General features: G+C 37.1%; 1 protein-coding gene across 1 annotated transcript in view; it reads left to right on the top strand.

Annotated features, from left to right (window-relative positions):
- Positions 1–10,067: 10,067 nt before the first annotated feature.
- LOC140236644 (uncharacterized) overlaps positions 10,068–21,028 on the top strand; it is a 29,757-nt gene continuing 18,796 nt past the window's right edge. Inside the window, exon 1 of the mRNA XM_072316563.1 lies at positions 10,068–10,166. Within this exon, the coding sequence (XP_072172664.1) occupies positions 10,090–10,166 (77 nt within the window). The 5' untranslated portion in view covers positions 10,068–10,089. The remainder of the gene's footprint in view (positions 10,167–21,028) is intronic.

The raw sequence follows: 21,028 nt of genomic DNA, 5'->3' as shown, positions 1-21,028 counted from the left end.
GATGGGAGGGGAGGGATTTTCTGGAGACCTTTTCACATCTTTTGGAAAGCCACTAGCTCTTTCTAAAGTTTCTTAAGTATCTAGAACATCTCGAGTCCTTTCTCCTACCTTAGATGTGTTATCGCAAGGCGACTGTGCCAGTAGGTATCTGGTTCAAAATCAAAACTTAGCAGCCTGGGAAAATGCGTCCCATGTTAACCAAATCTCTTGATATTTCATAACTGGGATGTTACACGGTGCTTGGTGATGTGCCTAGTTACCTATTCCTTTCTAGATTATACTTATGAAAACAGAGAATTATCTGTTATAGTAGAATGTTAACATTAACCAATAGCAATCCATGACAATAATTTTATGTTCATCTTCCTCCCCAAAACTTTGGTTTTTTGACTATTATGATTTATATGTAAGCAAATTATACCATGTGCATGTTTATGGTGATAGTTTGGAGAATGTTCAAGTACTTACTGTAAGTACTTATTCTATACTTCTGATACTGTGTATTTATCTGCTTGTGTACTTTGATGCTTGTTGCCCTCTAAAGGCAGAACTGGTGCTCAGTTTCTTGCATAGCAATCCTGCTAATTATTCTATTCTGTGTGCAGAGAACAAAGTATTTTATCATGTTTTTCCATGATTAGCACATCTTCTTTGTAAAAATTAGCCATATTCTTTGAAAAATGTATTAACAACAGAACACTGTATCATTACCTTCATATATCTGTTTGAGAAAAATTGTATATATATTTACAAGAAATGAAGCAATTTGCACTCAATGCAGATTTTTGTCTCTTTGAATTCTCAATACCGGTAATCATACATATACTCTGACTTCAAATGAGATCATAGTAATTAAATAGAAGTCAGCTAAAATGATATGATATTGCCTCATAACCAAATATGACTATCAGTTTGTGGGGTGTCAGTTTGTCCAGACCAACCAAACAAGAGTGTCAGTATGTTGGGACTAATCAAACATGAGTGTCAGTATGTTGGAACTAATAACTGTATTTGATAGTTATGTAGACTTCATTGAATGAAGAAGTGCAATTTGACATCCCTCTTAATCACATTTAAACAAGCCCATGGCTCTGAAAAGCCCTATCAATGAAGAAACCATGTACTGGTATTGTTAAGGCACGTTCGGAAACCTAACAGCAGGGTTATCTGTTGTCAGTGGGGGAATGTTGGTAGTGCCCTACAACTCTGAGTTTACTGCCTGTGAGAATGGGTAGATTAATGTTCCTGATCTTCTGTATTTTTTCATTATCATCATTTAAAGCCATACCACCGTCCTTACTACCCCACATTACACATTGGGTAAGTACACCCAGGGAAGAATTAACAATCACTGCCAAAAAGAACCCTTGGTTGAATGACTTTTGAGTAACATGTAGGCCTATGTAGACTTCTACAGAGACTTAAAAACTATGGCAAGTACCCTTTATTATACCAGGGTACAAAACCAGAGAAATATAGAGTTGAGATTTGCAAAATCACTTTGTTGTATGTAAAGAGAGTTTGTGATGTCCGCCCTCTTTATTAGGAGGTTCCCCTGTATTCGTATGCCATGTCTGTTCCATGGAAACGTCAATGGGCTGACAAATTACAAATGCATTGTGTACAGAAACAACAACAACAACAAAGCCAAATGCATAAGATGACTGGCCATTATGTGACTACACCTCTTTTCTATCATGTGATTGTAATTTTGCCCAGAAAGTACACATATCTGTCTGTCTTCCTTTCTCTTTATGCTGGAATGCTTAATAGGCTAGGAAAGAAATAAAAAGCACTTTGCGCGATCATGATGTGAAATTCAGTGATCGGTGAAATGGATAAAATGATGTATTATTTGTCGTCAGAGTAATCGTAACAGCTGAGTATTAAAAACACATGTTTACAGTTTCATGAATATTGTTCGTAGTATTGCCAGAAGCATTATGATAAAAACAATTTCAACTCCTGTCTTAGTTAGCATGTGAGTAATACCCAAGTAGATGCAATATCTAATATTGAGGAAACAATTTCCTTTATGTTTCCAAAGATCTTTTATAATTGTCAAGGAAAGTATGAAGTTTTAAGTTTATTGAAATTTATTTTTTAAATCTAGAATTATCATTTCTTTTTTGGAAATAATCATTGTAACTTCTTAGTGGCTGGAGGTATCTCCATGGTACTGAGTATGTGAAGTTATTGCAATCCAAATATAATGGGTAAAGGCTAAAGGTTGCAGGGTCATGGTCAAGGAATAAAATTTGCAATTTACCGTTTTATTGATGTATTTGAGGCGGGGAGTGGGAGATCAGGGCCATTAATAAGAGTCTTATGTCAGTGGAGAAAATACCAGTGTCATCTTAAGAAAGTTATTGAGCTATACATGTACCTCAGAATAATTATGATAAAGTAAGTTTATGTATAAAAGTTAGGAATTTCAATAATAACATTGATGCAATGGTACAAAATGCTCAGGCCTTGCGGCAGATGCTTTCCTATCTAATGTATTTCTTCTATTATTTTTCATTTCATATCTACAGTAATTATCACAATCTGTATGTTGTTGATGCTCATCATCTGCAACTAATCAAATGATGACATATGTAGAAATATGAGACCATAACATGTACATGTTCATCATAGACATGTATTTCATATGAATGAAGTAGATGGACTAGACAAAGTGTGAAACGATCACTTGATAAATTCATATTTACAATGAAATTTGACAAAGTAATGATCAAATATCATTGCCTTAAAAACTATGAGCAGATATTGATGAGGTATAGTTTATACAGTATTGCCATTTATTATTTAATTATCAGGGTGCGTCTAACTTTTTAAAATGCTTTAGAATGAGTAGGTATTGTATTGGCTGTGAGTGTTTATAACGGCTCTTAAAAGATCTTAAACTAAGTGTGCAATAGCATTTTAGTATTGCCATGTTCATTTGTTATATGGGTATTTTCTCCTTTCCCCCCATTTTGTGGTATATTAGTATATATATATATATATATATATATATATATATATATATATACACACACACACCACGTGTGCGTGTTTTCATAAGCTGCCATTCTGCTTGAATATCACTCTGTCATAACGACGTCATTTTAATAAGTAATAACAGCAAAGTTTAAGGTTGGCTGATTAGCATGATATCATTTTGATCGAGATCTTTCTGATGAGAATATACCTCTGACGTGATTCATGCAAAGTCAATTATTGATGGAGTTTTGTTTACAGGGACTTGTTTTTGTTAACATGAATTTGCGGGAATTTCAAAGGTCAATGATCAAGATATGACACAATACTAGCATTGTGTGATAAACTTTGTGTGGCATTTTGCATGGACAGGGTGAGATATTCCTACCAACTTCACAATTCTTTTGACTGAAGATCAATTCTTTGCTATGTTTTGGACAAGAATTCTCAGGTTCCTCTTGACTCTGTAAGTGTGAGATTCAGATTTCTGCAGTTATGACTTTCTAACATCAGTTAGGCAAAAGTCAGAAAATGGTTATAGTCTTGGTTATTGCAAATAATGAGCTGTGCATATCATCTGTTAAAAAAAAAAAATGGGTGCTGTGAACTTATCTTGGATTGAAATTAACAAGCAATTTGCTTTCCAGTTCACAGCAAAATGTTCTGCTCTGCTTGTTTGTTTTTTTAAATTGTAGCTTTTACTATATGATTTATTTGATGTTTTATCAAGAAATATTGGGTTGACTGGCTCGTCGTGTGTAACCACCTGGATTCATGTTGTCTATGTTAGAGTCTTGTTCTCACTAATGTCCCGATGAATGTGGTAATTGAATCTGCTGGTCCAAGACATCTGTAAAGTGCAGAATTGTAATATCAGAGAAAAGTATATTTTTGTAATGAATGTAATGAAAGAATTTGCTGTTGTGATGAATTGGAGCAACAGATGTTTTTTTCCCAGTAAGACTAAAGTTCTATAAGCTTATTTTTACTTGATGTTTCCCTCTTTTACCTCTTCAAACATACTTACTCTTGAAACAAACACAAAAAAAAGTCTATAGAATAAATGCAAACATTTCCCAACTCAATCATGTGTTCATTCTTTCTTCTTCTCTCTCTCTTTTTTTTTTTTTTTTATTATGTGGTACAATCACATTTTAGTGTGTTGATTTTGGGTGCCTGTTGATATGTTTGTTCCCTAATACAGTGTGACATATTTTGGATTGTGTTTGTCATAGCAGTTTATCACAAGGTCTTCAAAATTTTCTTCCACAGACTGAACTTTTAAGATGAAAAGTACATATTCTCTGGACTTTTGACTATAATACATGTAGATATACGTAAATAGTATGTGTGTTTTGCTCATGATATTCCATACCATATAAAGGAGCTTGGTCAAGTGCTGTCTTGGAGTCCTTACAAAAATCACATTTCTGTCAATTCCTCTCTTTGTAAAAAATATGGTTCTACTACTATGACATCAGAAACCATTGTAGTGTTGTTATCTAGAGAGGGTAGCACGCAGAAAAAACCCCCACAGAAATGAAAATTTGTGTCATTTCAGTGGAATGTGGTATTCCTTAAACTTTTCCTGATGTGCTTTACCAATTCTTTGGCATTCATTGAACCCCTGTGCGAGTGTATACTTCCCCTTGAAGGAGCATGATATTTGTGCTCTCAAAACAGGGAAATAAAAGAGAACATGAATGGCTGATACCCGCAGCAGGACTGGAATGATAATCATGGTTGCAACTAGTTACATGCAAGTCAACAACGGATGTTGTGGGTGTGTGTGGTGTGTGGTGTGTAGGTATAGGGGAAGTCTGTGGCCATAATGGCTGATGATTTGTCCTTGTTGATATTAGAGAGTTTGATATGTTCACAGTGAGTTTTTCATGTATTTATCAGAACACAACAAAGACTGAGATGTGCTATATATTCTAAAAGGATGGTGTAGTACATGTATTGGTGGAGATGAGGATTGGGCTTTTAACTTTTTGCAAGATACTAAGAAACCACTTAGTACAGAGCATGTCATTCTAAAAGGAATTCAAAGTTTATTTGATGAAAATCGGTTTTGGAATGGCTGAGACATCCAAAAACAAAGAAAAACAAAGTTAGTGGGTCCCACCTTTTATTGGGATCACACTCTTTTGGATATCTCAGTCATTTCAAAACCATTTTTTTTTTCAAATAAATGTTGAATTCTTCTAATTGGAATTACATGCTCTTTCACATTTCATTAGAGGTTTCTCATCATCTCACCAAGAAATGTTAGAAACCTGAAGTTAGGTCTCAACCAAAACTTAACGATCCCTTTAAGTTTCACTTTGATTTCTTCGTTGTTAACATTTGTTTCCTTCAGTTCAAATCATTACAATGGAAATTTCAATGCAACAACATTCATACATTGAAAGAGGTTTGGCACCAAATAGTGGCAGCAACAACAACAACAACAGCAGCGGAACCACAACAACAACAACACCACCACCAACAACAACAACAACAACAACAACAACAACAACAACAACACCAACACCAACAACAACAACAACAACAACATTCACCCAATTGAAAATTGACAGAGTATTAAGTGACCTCAGAAGTGTGCATAGAGAGCACAGTAACTGGAGTGGGGGAGGGGTCTGGATGAGGATGTCCCCTCCTCACAGTATAAGGGAAAAGTGATTTTCTGCCTGAGAGGACAATGCTTGATGAAAAGACAGGTTTCACTGGTAAACTCGTTAAAAACTGTGAAACAGCATTACTATGAACTTTAAGCAAATGTTTTGATCATGCAATGTGAAGTCTTCTGATAACATGTGATATACACCAGGATATGGCACTGACAGTTAGGATTAAAGGTACCGGTACTAGAGTAGTATTTACCATTGGGAGCAGTGATTTAAAAAAAAAAATGTTCATGTTATTGTAGGTCAGTTGTATCACAAAACATCTTACCACATAAAACTTTTGCAATAAAGCCTAAAATATAAGGAGATATCACTATTTTCTCAATAAACCATAACTGTAGACAGTTAATTGTCAAAACAATTTTATTATAATTATTGTTCACCTTTTGTATATCTAACAATACTTAACATTTATCATATTGACTAACATTTTTACATTGGTTGCTATCCCTTGCTCATATTTTAGAAGTATTTTGAAGTATATACTAAAGCTGGGGTATTGTTTCATCTGCAATTGGTAAATAATGCCTTTAAAGTCAAATATCAGCAATTAATTTATCTTACCTGTTAGGCCCTATGCTGTTTTTTTTTTCCTCCTCTTTTTTTAAAACCTTTAGGGTGAACTCTCACCCTGTATGAATGAATCTGGAGTGTTTTTTTTTTTTTTTCTGGTATGTTATTTCAAAACAGAAGAGGAAATAGGTGATGGTGAATGGGGCATCAAATGGTATTTACTGATAATGTTTGCATTTCCTGTCTAGTAGCCAAGGTGATTTTACCAAGTGCTAATCCTAATGGTTAGAAAAAAATGGGGGGGGGGGAAGAAAAAGAAAAAGAAAAAAACAATGCAAACCTGAAAAAAAAAAAACAGCCCTGATTTATGTTACGTAATCTAAACCTACAATGTATTTCTAGTAGTCACAGTTTTTGATGTTGGGTTATACAGCATGCAATAAGAAAATAAGTATAGATCAAAGTAATTCTGTTCTTTTTAAGAAAAGAACACAACCAAACAGCAAATTAGTACTACTATGTACTCAGCTGAAGTTGAGATAAATTATGTTTTGTAGTTTTCTTTTTCAAAAAAGACTTGCACATCCATTTGCCTGAAATCAATGACAAGAGCCAATAATGGGTAATAATCCAATACACCATAATCTCTTGAAATGAGAGAAATATACTAGGCCTGTTCACAAACAACGAAAATCGAAATTTCAATCGCGATCCAAATTTCGATTTTTTTTTTCCGACCGTTTATACACAGGGAAAAATCGCACTTCGCAGCAAGGAAAGAACGATCAGTGACCAAACTGCGCATGCGCGAATCTTGCATGACCGAAGACTGACCCCGCAGTCCCAATAGAGTTTCGCACGCGCTATACGAACGATGGGACAAAAAATACCGATTTCCAAATCTCGATCGCGCTCACACACACGACGCTTGGCAAAATAATCGCGATTATTCTGAAAAATCGCACTAATAGTGCGAGTTGGATTGCCATAAGGATCGCGGTAATTAGTGAGATTTTTCTGTCCACACTGGAAAAAATTTCGAAATTTTGATCGCGATAAGAAAATCGATTTTTAAATCGCACTTTTTTCCTTGTGTGTGAACGGGCCTAATGTTGTAACACAATTAGTATATGACATCATTGGCATGCGGTGACATTCGACACTTTCAGAAAGAGCTTCAGAAGTAGGAGATAGATGTATTAGGTTGAAATAGTTGACACTCTGTTGAAGGTATTCCTTAGAGATCAGATAACATTCCTGCAGCTATGATCCATTGGGTTCAATGTCCTTTAAGAGATTTCTTGTTCTGCTTAGCATGATGAACACAGACATCTATTTAACTATCCACCCCTCCCCCCCCCCCTGGGGGGACAGGGAAGTAAGGGGTTTTTACTGTCCATAAGTCTTATCTGCAGTGGTCCGTCCCTGCTAACATTTGGACGTTTTCTGAACGTTCTTTAAACGTTCCAAGTTCGTTATTTTGACGTTTTGTCAAAACGTTTTCAAAACGTCTTTTCGTGGAAGGTTTTTGACATATTTAGAACGTTTCAAATGGACATTATAAAAACGTTTTTTAAACGTTTAAAAACCAATAAAAAAAACTTTCAGAATTTTTAAGGACCTGCATAAAATATTTTGGACGTTATAGACGTCAGTTAAACCTTTAAAGAATATTCAAAACGTTCTGTGGACGTTCTGCGGAAGTCCAGAAAACCTTTGAAAACCATCTAGAACATTCAAAAAATGTTTTAAGAATGTCTAAAAAGTCTTATGACCCATTCCAGAACGTTTAGAGAACCTTTCATATCCATCTAGAACGTCCAGAAAACCTTTTACGATTGTATAATGTTTATTTTTTATTGGGTATTTTGAAAAAAAAAAGTATATAGTTATGACATTATACAGGCACAATCTGGGATTAATGTACCCTAATCCTAATCCAAAATTATCCTATTTTAATGTCCTACCACCTATACCAATATACTACATCCTTTTCCCAATTCATAAATTAGTATTACATTCTTTTATATACCAGCAAAATGTTGAGATGCATGAAGACACAGTTACTAAAATTAGATCACACACACCTTAAGTAGGCCTATTAACATATGAAAATACCTCTTCATAACACAATGTGAAATTGTGAATAACTGAACAATAATGTAGGTAAGATGATTTTTAACACAGAAAGTTTGAACCCAGCATAAATCTTTAGATTTCAATGTCTTTTATCTATTTCCACTAGTTTTCAAATCTTGTATTTTCTTATTTGAATATTCATAAATATGCATGAATATTCATGATAGAGAAACCAATTACAAACACATAGCAGACCAAATAAAAACGTTTTTTAAATGTTCATTAAAGACAAAGTCGATGTAGCAGACCTAATAAAAACGTTTTGTGGATGTTTATAAAGGACGAAGACTAGCAGACATATTAGAAACGTTTTGTAACGTCCATTGATGTTTTTAAAACGTTTTCCAAAAAACCTGTGCTTTGCAGTAAATGCTAAGTCCCAACTTTGACGTTGTATGTACATTTTAAAAACATTCATTTTATACAAAGACGTACGGAACCTCAAAAAAAACATTTAGGAAACGTTCTGAAAACATTATGTGTTTGCTGGGGGTGTTGATGCAGCTGTTTCTAGCTGTCTCATGGCCTTTAGTTTGTTTTCCTTGTTGTTCAGTTGCATTGCTGTAGGCACTTTAGAACACTTGAAAAAAGAATGAAGTCACTGTCATTCATCAACATAGGCCTACAACTGGATTTGGTGAATATGCAATACACATGTGCCATGAATTGATCAGAGAAGTATGTAGACTTATTCTTATATCTAATTCATGTACATTTTTTATATTCACTTTTTTTTTGGGGGGGGAGGGTGGAGGGGTATGAAAATGAACTAGGTTTTGGGTGGAGTGAATGAGAAATAGTTTTTTTCTTGGGGGGGGGGGGTAGGGGATCTCTGAAGGGGATGGAGGGTACTATTTTCTACAGAAATTTGATTTTGTTGTTTTTGTTTCAATGTATATCTTTACATTACATGGACGTATGATATGATATGCACCTTTATATAATATCTGAGTTTTGCTCTTTATACAATTTTGTTGAATCTGTGTAAGCTATTTCTCTGAAATTATGTGTTAGTTGAATGTAATTATATATCATACAGTGGTGGATTCAGGGAGGAGTGCACAAGGCATAACCCCCTCCCTAATATTTTGTTAAAGTAAAATAAGTAAAAAGAAAAAAAATTGGGGTGCATGTGCCCCCCCCCCCCCCACTTTAATTTTGTAATGGTGCCCCCTCTTTACGAAATTCCTGTCATGTGAATTTGACAAACTTTTTTTTAAAGAATTTACTGATCAATATAAAATAAACGTTTTCAAACTTTTGAATCGATTCACGCTTTGTCGTCGGGAACGAACCGGGAATGTGAATCTTCATGGTACAGTGTACACTGTACAGTACACTGTACTCAGTAGCTCGTTCCCGATTCGCGAATTCAATTTCGCTTCGCTCATAGAGCTCAGACCATGCATGCTCATGTAATGTATGACAGACCGCGCGCGTACGTGTTATCTATGTAGAATCTTTGGCTATGCAAAGTGCCATAATGGTACACAGTAGACGAAAACTCACACTCTCTCCTGAACCCCCTTACATTTGAGACTATTGAAACGCTCTTTTCTTTTGTAGATGACTCGCATCATAAATGACTAGAATGCCCGTGTATACATGCACTTAGTTGGGTTCAAGCTATTCGTGGCGTAGCTAGCCAAGGTCGACGTTACAGGATCGGATGCGAAGAATGATTTAGATGAAGACACAGCTACAAACTAGCTCAGCTCATCTCTCAGCTAGCTGCCCATGAGAGCAAAGCCGACTTGAATGAATGAGCATGAATCGATACCAACAACTCGGTGAGAAGACAGGGAATAGATCGTCTGGAGATCATGTTCATCACAAGAGGTGGGCAGCGTTGAAATGTAGTATCCCTCAGTCATCGTTCTTTGATAATCCACATTATTATCTGGCTCAATGAGTGATAAAGTCTGTTGACATTGTCATGAGGATGACTGCTGTGGTACCGATGGCGATGGCAAGATAACAGAATTTCGTATGTGGTGACCTGTGGCTGTGTAGCTGCACGCAAGTGTGTGTGTGAGGTCAGAGCTGGTGGAACGTGGGGCAATTCCATTTCACTGTTTCAGCCCATGCACATGTGGAAAAGGCTCTGCATGCTGTGGAAACACTGCATCGTCTGTAACAAACGTTAGGCTGTAGTTTATCTGCGAAGTTAACGTGAGATTAAGATACTTTTTTGACTTGAAGTTAATGTGATATTAATCCTGTAGAATTCTAGACACCACAAAGATGAATGTCAAACTATTACGTAGTAGAGGTGTAGATGTCTACCTCGCCTGTCCTCGGCTTGATGTTGACCGAAAGATCGGTCAGGTTGTCGGAGATATGTTCCTTGGAGACTGCGTCTGGCTTCACGGATCCCCTCCTGTCTACAGAGGAGAGCCAATAAAGTCAAAAAATGTTAAAAGACTCCTCCAGACAGATGGATTTTTCTGTCTAGTGTCTACCCCATGGGCATGGCCATGCTATCAAAATATTGCATAATTTTCAAGGAAATCATTTTGCCCGAAAAGGCATGTCATGTCATGGACTTTGGATTCTTGACTCCCTGTGAGAAATGAGGGCACTCCAGGGGCACGTTCATGCGAATTTCGTAGTCAGAATCACAAGAATCATGATTCAAAACGGCGTTTCAAATCACAGTCTCCGCGGAAGAGCGTTCATGCGAGCTTTCGCAACGCTGATTCTGGCTCAGCTCATCCTTTGCCAATGCACAGCGCACTGCGCAGTTTGACCTTGTCTCTGCAACTCGAGTCTGACCCAAAGAGTATAGAAGCTTGAAATACTCTTTGGTCTGACCTCCTGTTAAATCCTTCTGTCAACTGATCAGTCAGTTTATTGTAGGCCTTTCCATTTTTATTTCGGTGAATACCTTCCAATAAGCTGTAGCATTCAGGTCGAGGAATAATCTTAATTCTTCGTCTCTCCAGTTGTTTCCCTTGGTAGACACAACTGCAGCCATTACTATTATCAACTCAATCGGATAGTAATTACATGTACATGTATTATAATAAACAGCTAGATATATGGCGTTGATGTAAACAAACTAGTGCAGGTATGGTACCGAAACACCCGATTCATAAGACGTTCACAAACGCGCGAACAGAAGCAGACGCTGTGGGTGTAGGATACTCAGTGAGACACGCATGCGCACACAGCACAATGACGTCCAGAATCATGATTGAAATCACGGTTGCGTTCATGCGGTTTCTGCGATTGTGATTCTGGCAGAATCATGATTCAAAACGCCTTTTTTTCCGCGTTTCAGATCGGCGTTTTGAAACGCGTTTAAATGGAAAAATCGCATGAATGCAACGCAACTAAACACGTTTAGAAACGCAATTCTAGTGTTGCATGAACGCAGCCCAGAACAACTAGCCCAACCAGACGCTGTATGCAGCGCGACTTCTGTACAGTGACATGGCTGTGTATAGTTTCTGCAGTTCCGGATGACTGAGATGCATGACAATGTAAAGCTAGATTGTCAATCAAAACAACAAGCAAGAAGATTTACGTGCGTGTATTGTGTCCACTCTCTTTTGTACAGATTCAGTTGGGGTCTATAGTCATTCACAATTCGCTCTGGGGGAATGCACAACGTAGCATGAATATTGTACATTGTATGTGCATGTTAAACAACCAATCGTAATATATCTTCAGTAGTGAAGTGAAGACGAGTCCCGGGAATACTCGGGCAGGTGTCTATGGCATGGGAAATGCATGTTAGCAAAGTCAGTCTGTCTTTAACGGGTTAATAAGATTACAGTTACACTTTGTAAATCGTATTATAGTGCTATAAATTTTGCATGTGGCGCACATGCAAGTTCTGCAGTTAGCCAGTGAGGTACTTGATTGGAATCCTTCTGGATACTCCCACTGGAGTTTGAACTCTCCCTAGGTTAGCATTAGGGCTGGTACATGTATGTACTGTAGTAGAGTGCAGCTAGAAACAGCCACAAACAATGGCCGAATCAGGAGGTGAATGGAGATTAACCTTATTTTGATCATTTTCAACATACAATTCAATTTTGTACTTGCCATACAGTTGTACATGTATGAATCTGTTAGGAACAAGGCAAATGTGTAAAACAGCACTCGCTGTAATCCTGGGTTTGCTTCCCCCCTAATTAAAACCAGGGCCCCATTTCATAAAAGATGTTAGGACAGCAACTCTTGCTGGAATGGCAACTTCCAATAGCAACAGCCAATCAGGAAGCTGGATTCTTGTTGTTACCATGACAATTGCCATTTCAGCAAGAGTTGCTGTCATATCAAATTTTTATGAAATGGTGCCCTGCAGTTCCGGTTTGTGGTTAATTAGGGTTCTAGACTAGTGTGTTGTAGACTGTCTAACTGTCATATCTTTCATCCGAGTATTAAGTATTCAGATAAATTGTACAATTGTAGAATTTCAAGTTCCTCACAAGAAAATAGTATGAATATTAAACTTGTAGCATTCTATAACAATCATTTGATCATGGTACATTGTAAGTGACATTGCTAGACAGTCATTGCCTGCTTGTTTTGTAGACAGGAAATTTGGGGTAAAGTCCATGAATTGCCTCGCTTACATCTTGAGTGGGATGCATGATGTACTGTCTGAACAGCTGCCATTGAGAGGTACTGTAAAACAAGGAATGTTCGCATGCATTAAATGTTAGAGTCAGCTCGCAAAAATTTCATGCCGCGAAAAAGGTTGTCGGCTGCAATTCGCGAAAATTTCACGCCGCGAAAATTTGGTGTTTTACAGTAATTCGTAAAGTAGCTCCATTTGCCATCTTTCTCATCCATACGTGTACAATGTACTTGTACAGTGTACATTGTACAAGTAGGACTGCATCAAACTACTGCACAAGTTGTAGTTTGTTCATGGGGATGGTAGAACTCGCCTGTTACGTGATCGCAATTCACGATTATGATCATGCTAGTAAATTATGACAATTAAAAATTTGTTTTCGGTCATGTGTAGGATCACATGTTTGTATATTGCTAAGATCTCGTCACTGCAAGAAAACAGTTCTTACATTGATCTGGCTCGTAAGAAAGTCTGATGAATTTCTCAATACCCATCTTTTTTATGCACTGCTTTATTAGGCAGTGTTTTGATTTCCTTTTTTTTTTTTCTTACTGAAAGAGGAAAGAATTGGCATGTGTAAACATTAACAACCATTGTTGATGACCACCCACAGTCACAAATAGTAACTGTGTTTGCTCAAAGCTACAGTTTAATTTTTAAATGTTTATGTTTAAAACCATAAATGACACCAAGTTCTGAAACTGAAACTGAGATTTTGCGATTACAAATTTGTGGATGCATCATAGCATTGACTCCGCAAGCCTACAGTAGTCTAATTTTGTATAATTTTATTTGTTTTGAAGGCTAATAATTGTGGAGCATAGTAAGTTGCACTGTAGGTTAGAATATATTGTTTTTAATGTGGACTTTTTGTATTAAAGTGAAAGTCAAAGGTTTTACACATCCTCATAACCAAATATGTTAGCACACACGGACATGTACGTATATCAACATGCTCATCAAATAGTAATATGTGTAATATGTGACCGTGCATCACAAAACGAACAAAAAGTTGCACACACTGATTTTGTGTGAGGACTGAAAATAGGTGAAATTGGTCAACCTAGCTGATCTTGACTTTTTCATATTTTCTGAAAGAGCAAGTCCTCTTCTACATCATGCTAAAATTTGGGATCATAAAATGGGCAGGAAAGTTTTTTTTTTTAGCAGTTTATCTCAAAATTTTTTTTTTAGAATAGTGTGATTAGGTGTGTCTTTAGAGTCCCCTTTTCATTTCTTAAAAACCTTGTACACTTCACTTTCAACTCTAATAACCTTTAAAAGGATAATGCTACTGCTTTGAAAGTTGGCATTAATTATCCAGACAGAATGTGTTAATTAGGCATGCTTAATTTCAGTTTAATATGATAATCCCTTCATTGTTGTTACTCTGGTGGTTTACTTCCTGTTTTTTGTCCCATTCATCGCACAGCCAGCAAGGCTTGGTAAAGATTTAGCGCTTGAATAGACACCGAACTTGAGAGCCTCTTTTCTCAGTTCGCACTTTTCCCGACTGTGTGCTTTCTTTCCATTAGGAGAATCCATACTGATTTGAGTTATACATCATTTTAAAGCTTAAAGTCTGCTCTTTCAGAATATGCTCTTAACTAAAATTTCATGTCTGGCGACTTTGTGTTCGTTTTGTGATGCAGGGTCACATATGTTGTTTACTTCCTGGGCGAATATGGCACAACAGATACACACATGCACATCAAGTTGGAAGCACAATATAAATGACTTAGCACTAGCAGTTACAGACATCCTGATGTGATCACACAGATTCTTAACTTTTAAAGGATTTTTGCTTCATCCAAAACATAAATTTAAAGGGATGGTATAGTTCTGTGTGAGATCAGAATCCAGGTTTTAACTTTTTTTTTGCGAGATGATTAGAAACATTTTATCCACCCCCGTGAAATGTATAGATCATACCATTCTAAGAAGAATTTAAATATATATTTGATGAAAATCGGTGTTGAAATGGCTGAGATATATCCAGAAACAATGTGGACCTGATAAAAGGTGGGACCCACTTTTTATTAGAACATCTTTGTTTTGTTTTGTTTTTGGATATCTCAGCCGTTTCAAAACCAATTTTTATCAAATAAACTTTTAATTCCTCTTTAGTAGAATGGTATGCTTTGAAATGATTCATGTAAGCATCTGTAGATATCTCGTTAAAAGTTAAAACCTGAATCCACATCTCAACCAAAACTACAGTCTATACCATCCCTGGGTACACCTGTTCAACTTATGAATGGTCCCATGATACTGTTCAACTTCCATTTTATCTCAGGATGTTGAAGCAGATGGAAACCTCTTGCAGTCTAATGTTGAAATACACATGTAGGCCCATATTTTATGTCTTTGGTCAGTACCACAGGCCAATTTCAGGAGACGAATTGTGTTTCTTGCCCACCCCCACCCCCCAAAGAAAGAATTGTGGGGACCACTGTGATACAAATGTATGTTGGGTTTTTATTTCAGAAACCAAGTGGGTTGTTAGCCAATGATACAATATGGCTTCATCTGATTTGTGTGCATTCCTGTGCATGGTATACTGTGTATTTTGTCACTGTTACAAGTATGTCACCTTGTGGAATTTTAATAGGTGATTTCTATGTTTGTTTTGAATTTCATGCACAATTTGACAACTTGTACTGTTCTGTTGGTTAACTGTCAATATTAGATGACTCGACTTGAAGGTTGAGTTCATTGGAAGATTCCGTGTAGACTTTCTTGATATTTGTGTGATTTTTTATGAGACTTTGACTGCTCTGCCTGCTTTTTAAATTCATTAAAGTCAACTTGAAATTTGAGTTGTTTCCCTTTAAAGGCATAATTTACTGTTTGCAGATGAAACAAAAACCCAGCATTAGTGCTTTAAAATGTTTCTTAAATGTGAGTTAGGGACAGAAACAACCACTGTAAAAATTTGAGTCGGTAAAATCTGTTAAGTATTGTTTAATATACAAAATGTGAACAATAGTTATAATGACTAGAGATTGTAATTTGTCATCACTGAAAATTAAGGTGATCCGATTTGTTTTAATCAATGATTCTAGTCCTGATACTGCAAAGTCTCAGCTACAACATATTAAAATCTGAGAGAAATTCACCAAAGCATAGGTAAGATAGTGCTCGATAAAGAGAGTCATGTCAATTTTCACATCTAAAAAATTCCCTCCCATAGAGATAACACCTCATAGCGAAGATAGAAAAAGAAGTACATATGACCTTTGACCCCACTTTGCACAGACAAGATGGCATCTGAGCAAAAAGTGGTTATTTTGTGAAATAATCCCTGTAACATGGTCTTTACATGTGGTACAACAGACCTACACATGCATTAAATGTCATATCTTGAACATTTTTTAAATCACTGTTCCCAAAGGTAAACTGTACCTTTAAAATGGCTGGATCACTTCCTGGCATTAGGGTTAGTCATTCTCTGATTGCTCATTTTCCCAGCATCTTTCCAAGGCTACATAAAAACTGGAGGGGGGGGGGGAGCGTTAATAATCACTTCAAAGACTAGTGATACGCTGCATATTTTGAGAGATTTTTATTTTAGCAAAGTTCGCGAGTCTGGTGTTATTTGAAAATATCAACTCCGTTTCTGATATGAATGTGGCGTGCATGTGTATACATGTATTTCTCTGTTCATTATGGTGCTCTAAGATTGTGAATTTAACCACTTGTGAAATTGTCGGGAAGTTCCGATTTGCGAAGAAGTAGACTCGTTGAATATATAGCGTATATGGTACTAAAGTATACTGCATACTGTAGTATGGTTAAAAAAAAAGAAATAAAAAAGAAGATGTGTACAGATACGTGTACCTGTGACTGTCCATTTTAGGCTTTTTGGAGTTACTGTATAACAAGGAATGTTCGTGTGCATAATTTGCGAATTACGCGAGAGCCGAGTTTCGCAAAATTAAGATGCACGCTAGAGATCTTGTCTACACTATATGCATTGAATGTTAGAGGCACCTCGCGAAAATTTGACGCTGCAAATAAAGCCGTCGGCTCCCATTCGCAAAAATTTCATGCTGCGAAAATATCGTGTGTTACACTATCTGTGAAGCAAACCTGAATTTGGGGAAGGGTAAACTTTTATACATGTTGTACATTACAACTTTTAGTGTGTACTGAGAAATTTGTAACTGTACCAGGTACCCGGAATTGAATATTATTTGGGTGTGTGTGTGTGTGTGTGTGTGTATACACATGCAGGGCTGCACACTAATCCATTTTTTCTACTGCTCCAATTGTCTGTCAGACCAGTAGGTACCTAGTTCTTCAATGATATTGCATATACTTGTCCATTCCTGAAGAAGTTACTCGACAGTGATTTTTGCTGGTCCTGGACTATCGGACCAGTGCCAGTGTGCAGCATTGGTACATGTATACTTGTGAAGTACATGTATGTCGTGTAAGGTATGTTGTACATGTACATGTAGCTTGCACACACTTTGCCATTAATCTCACATAATGTGTCTGTTATGTTGGGAAAATTTGTAAACTCAAACAGTTGTTCAACTTTGTGCCAGTACATTGGGGACACACTTTGTAGACATTGGCTCATTTGTAAAATCCATCACTCATGGAACTAGATTTGCCTTGTGCTCAATAAGGAATTAAAATATGTGGGTATCAAGGGGTTCCATAGAAAAGGACCTGATACCAAAGCATTCTTCACACTTATCCTGATTTATTACCTCAGAATTACCATTCTTGATATTGTATGCAGTGTATAGAAAATTTTCACACTTTATAGGCATTTAAAAGCCTGTTATACTTGCCAAACATTTTTCATCAGCATGTTATGTTGCGGAGTACACATGCAGCTCTGTGTGAGCCTAACTATTATGACGCACTAAAGATGTCAGTGTGCAGGATTTATCATTTAAGTAACTTCTTTTTGCAGCATTATCAAATACAGCAAGCTGCAGGTGCAGAACATCAACAGAACTTTAGGCTAGCATTCATTTTAAAATGGCAATGAATGATGTATTCTTTATTATTACCCATGGTATATAGAGTTCTTTGTCAGAAAATGGTCCTTGCAGTGAATTCTGCTTTCATTGTTCATTGTAGGTTCAGTTGTGAACACATTGTTCTCATATTGCCCATGCACAGTACAAACAGGACCAGCCCAAACACCCTAGTTACATGATATTTTATAGAAGTTAGTTACACTTTACTGCAATTCCCATGTGTGTGTTACTTTCACCATTGTTTTTATCAAGTTACAAGTGTATGGAAGTATTTAACCCTGTGTGTTAAACCACTAGAAAGAAAGAGACTGAGTGGCCTCTACAGACAAGTGGCCACTAAGGACAGTGGTGTGTAAAGGCACTACTACCAGGGAGGTGGAACCACCTCCCTGCTACTACTGTACATGTACAAATGTATGTATTTACATTCAGAATTGAGACAGCCCACAAAGCAATGAAATCACCACCACTGGGGAATACCCAGTGAATGGTCAGCTGACTGCTGTGTGCTTTTATTACAAGTACTGTATTGGTACAAAGATGTTTGCTCACAGTGCAAGCTGCAAAGATGCAACAGAGCTATTGAGCAATAGGTCCATGGGCAATCACAGGATTGCAGACACATGCTGTTATAAACTGGTAGAAACCCAGAAGCTCATTCTGACCAGTGTTAATCTCGGTGTATGGTGTTTCTCACACAGTCAGTGACATTCTCATCAAGAGTTAGTATGAGAGGGGAGGAGACTGATAAATATTCGGGTGCGATTTGGACTGTAAAGGACAAAGATGGCCGACATGCATTGGAGTGAGTATTACACTGTAATTGTCAAAGTGAAGAGCTCTGAGTTTGTATCATATAATGAGTGGGGATTGATTATTGTCTCCAGTCTAGGAAAAAATGTCTCACAGACTTGTTTTAGGCTATGATGGCTATAAGTGTATGGGTGTAATAGTTAATGTGCCTTTACCATGTTCATTTTAATACTTGAAGCTCTTAACATACAACAATGTAATCATTGGAGAGGCTCAACATTCACCTTCCACCTGGTGGAACCAGTTAAAATTTGCTTGCAATATATTGAAATGCTCTACCAAGAAATAATAGGTTGTTTTGGAGTATTTTAAGATCAAAAAGTATGAAATGATTGTTGATCTCATTGTTGAGGTGGCGCTGTTGTGCTGCTGCCATTTCTTTCCTCCTGTGATTTTTTGAACTTTTTTTGTGGGACATTGACATTGACTGTTTCCTTCCTCAAATCTTGTGTCAGATGGTTTTACATGGAACTGTCAACTGGCTGGACACTTTGAACATCATTTGGCCATTTGGTTGTGGAGTAATGTTGGTATGATTTTCATACAGGTTTGGGCTGCTTTGCTACTGCTTTTAACACACTGTCTTAGCACAGTGCATGAAGTAGGGACAGTTGCTGTTTGCTACACACCATTGACAAGACCACTTACAATAGATGGATTTCTTTCTGGACTTTGGATGAATAGTGTGACAATGGATGAGTGTACTTCTTCAATACCTTGTGCTGTGAAGCCAGGCTCTCATACCAATGGATCTAATGTGTGCTATACAAGGCAAGCCTTGTACTCTCTTCGTTACAGCCTTGGGACACACCATCTACCCCCGGATACTTATGCTCGCATCATGGAGTTAGGTATAGAAAGTCACATGACAGGCAGGACAGGTAGACGACATATTTGTAATGGGACGGGCACTTGTGAAGCACAAAATGGTCGACTACAGCAAAAGTATGTATACATGCACTCTCAAGTGAAGTGTGCATTTACGGTTCTTGCGTCGCACAGCATGATGGGACAGAATTCTAGTACGCTAGCACATTGACAATCGGAATGCAGTGTAAACTCTCATCAATCTCACATTCGAGCTCATCAAAATATACTCGTACAAAGTGCATCAGTATCAAATCATTTTCTTACCGTACCTTCCAAATGCAACAAAATTGTCTGAAAATGAGTTTGCAAATACTAAATAAACCTCGGCTGAAAATATGAGTTGCATGTGTGGTTTACATGTACGTCGCACAACCGATTGCCCTCTGTAAGGCCGTCCGAGGGGTGAGCTCTTGTGGTGTCATGGTACTTTAAGAGTCTGCAAAATATTCCCAGCTAGTGTATTCATGAAATAATCCTGGTACAGTAGTATAAGTATGTAGTCAATGATTTTTGGTCAATACAATTGTACCTTGTCTCCTGATATATTTACAGTAAGTCCTAATATACACGTAAGCTACACCTTTGGTCACAGCATTCAAGCAAATTGTGTATAATAACCTACAGTGTAGTTCAGTATGCTGTGTGTCATAATCATTATTCTACGTATGTACAGAATTATTACTAATTACACAAGAAACATGCAGAAAGTTGAACAAGAGCTTATCAGAAGCGTATGAGTAACGTTCCATTTACATCTGCATTCACATTGAAGGTGGACAGAGCTATTACTCTTCTCTAAAAGAGTTCTTTCCTGTTGCTGACTTGGTCAACGAATTGCCAACTTTGTAAATTTTTGCATCAAAAACCAATTGATAAATTGTAATTTTTTTATATGCCACAGTACAAATGCAAGCCATGTTTTTGTCATAGAATTTACATCACAGCAAAGTTTGCCATTTTCTCTATAACTTCAGTGACTGCAGTGCATTTTTGGCATGAATGCTTCTATAGAAAGCTGCATGACATGGTTTTGAAAAGCAGCATACAAATGTGTTTGATGCGTCACGTGTTACCCGGGGTACCACGTTGTGTAGCGCCACCTCCCGTCCACTCGAGGACAGCCGCAGAGAAATGCATGGACTGTGTGTGCATGTACATAGCCATTCCCATGCTACTGCATGTTATACTATGCATGCGCATGCATGGCAAGCTGTGCTAGCAATAGCGTGTGCTTCAGTGCAGTGCAGTGCAGTGACTAGTGCGTGCTAGCTCCAGCACCAAAATAATTCCCACTTTTTGGCAACCCAGGGTACAACCTTTTTAAAAAAATAAATAATTCAACAAATTGGCTGATTTTTATTTGGTACCCCGGGGTACCATTTATGTCATCATTTTCCAAGGTGCTCATGCCTTGTGGTCTCAGAATA

Source organism: Diadema setosum, chromosome 13 (assembly GCF_964275005.1).
Source record: "Diadema setosum chromosome 13, eeDiaSeto1, whole genome shotgun sequence".
Lineage (NCBI taxonomy): Eukaryota > Metazoa > Echinodermata > Echinoidea > Diadematoida > Diadematidae > Diadema > Diadema setosum.
The sequence above is the reverse complement of the archived record's forward strand: the minus strand, read 5'-3'. Positions and strand labels throughout refer to the sequence as shown.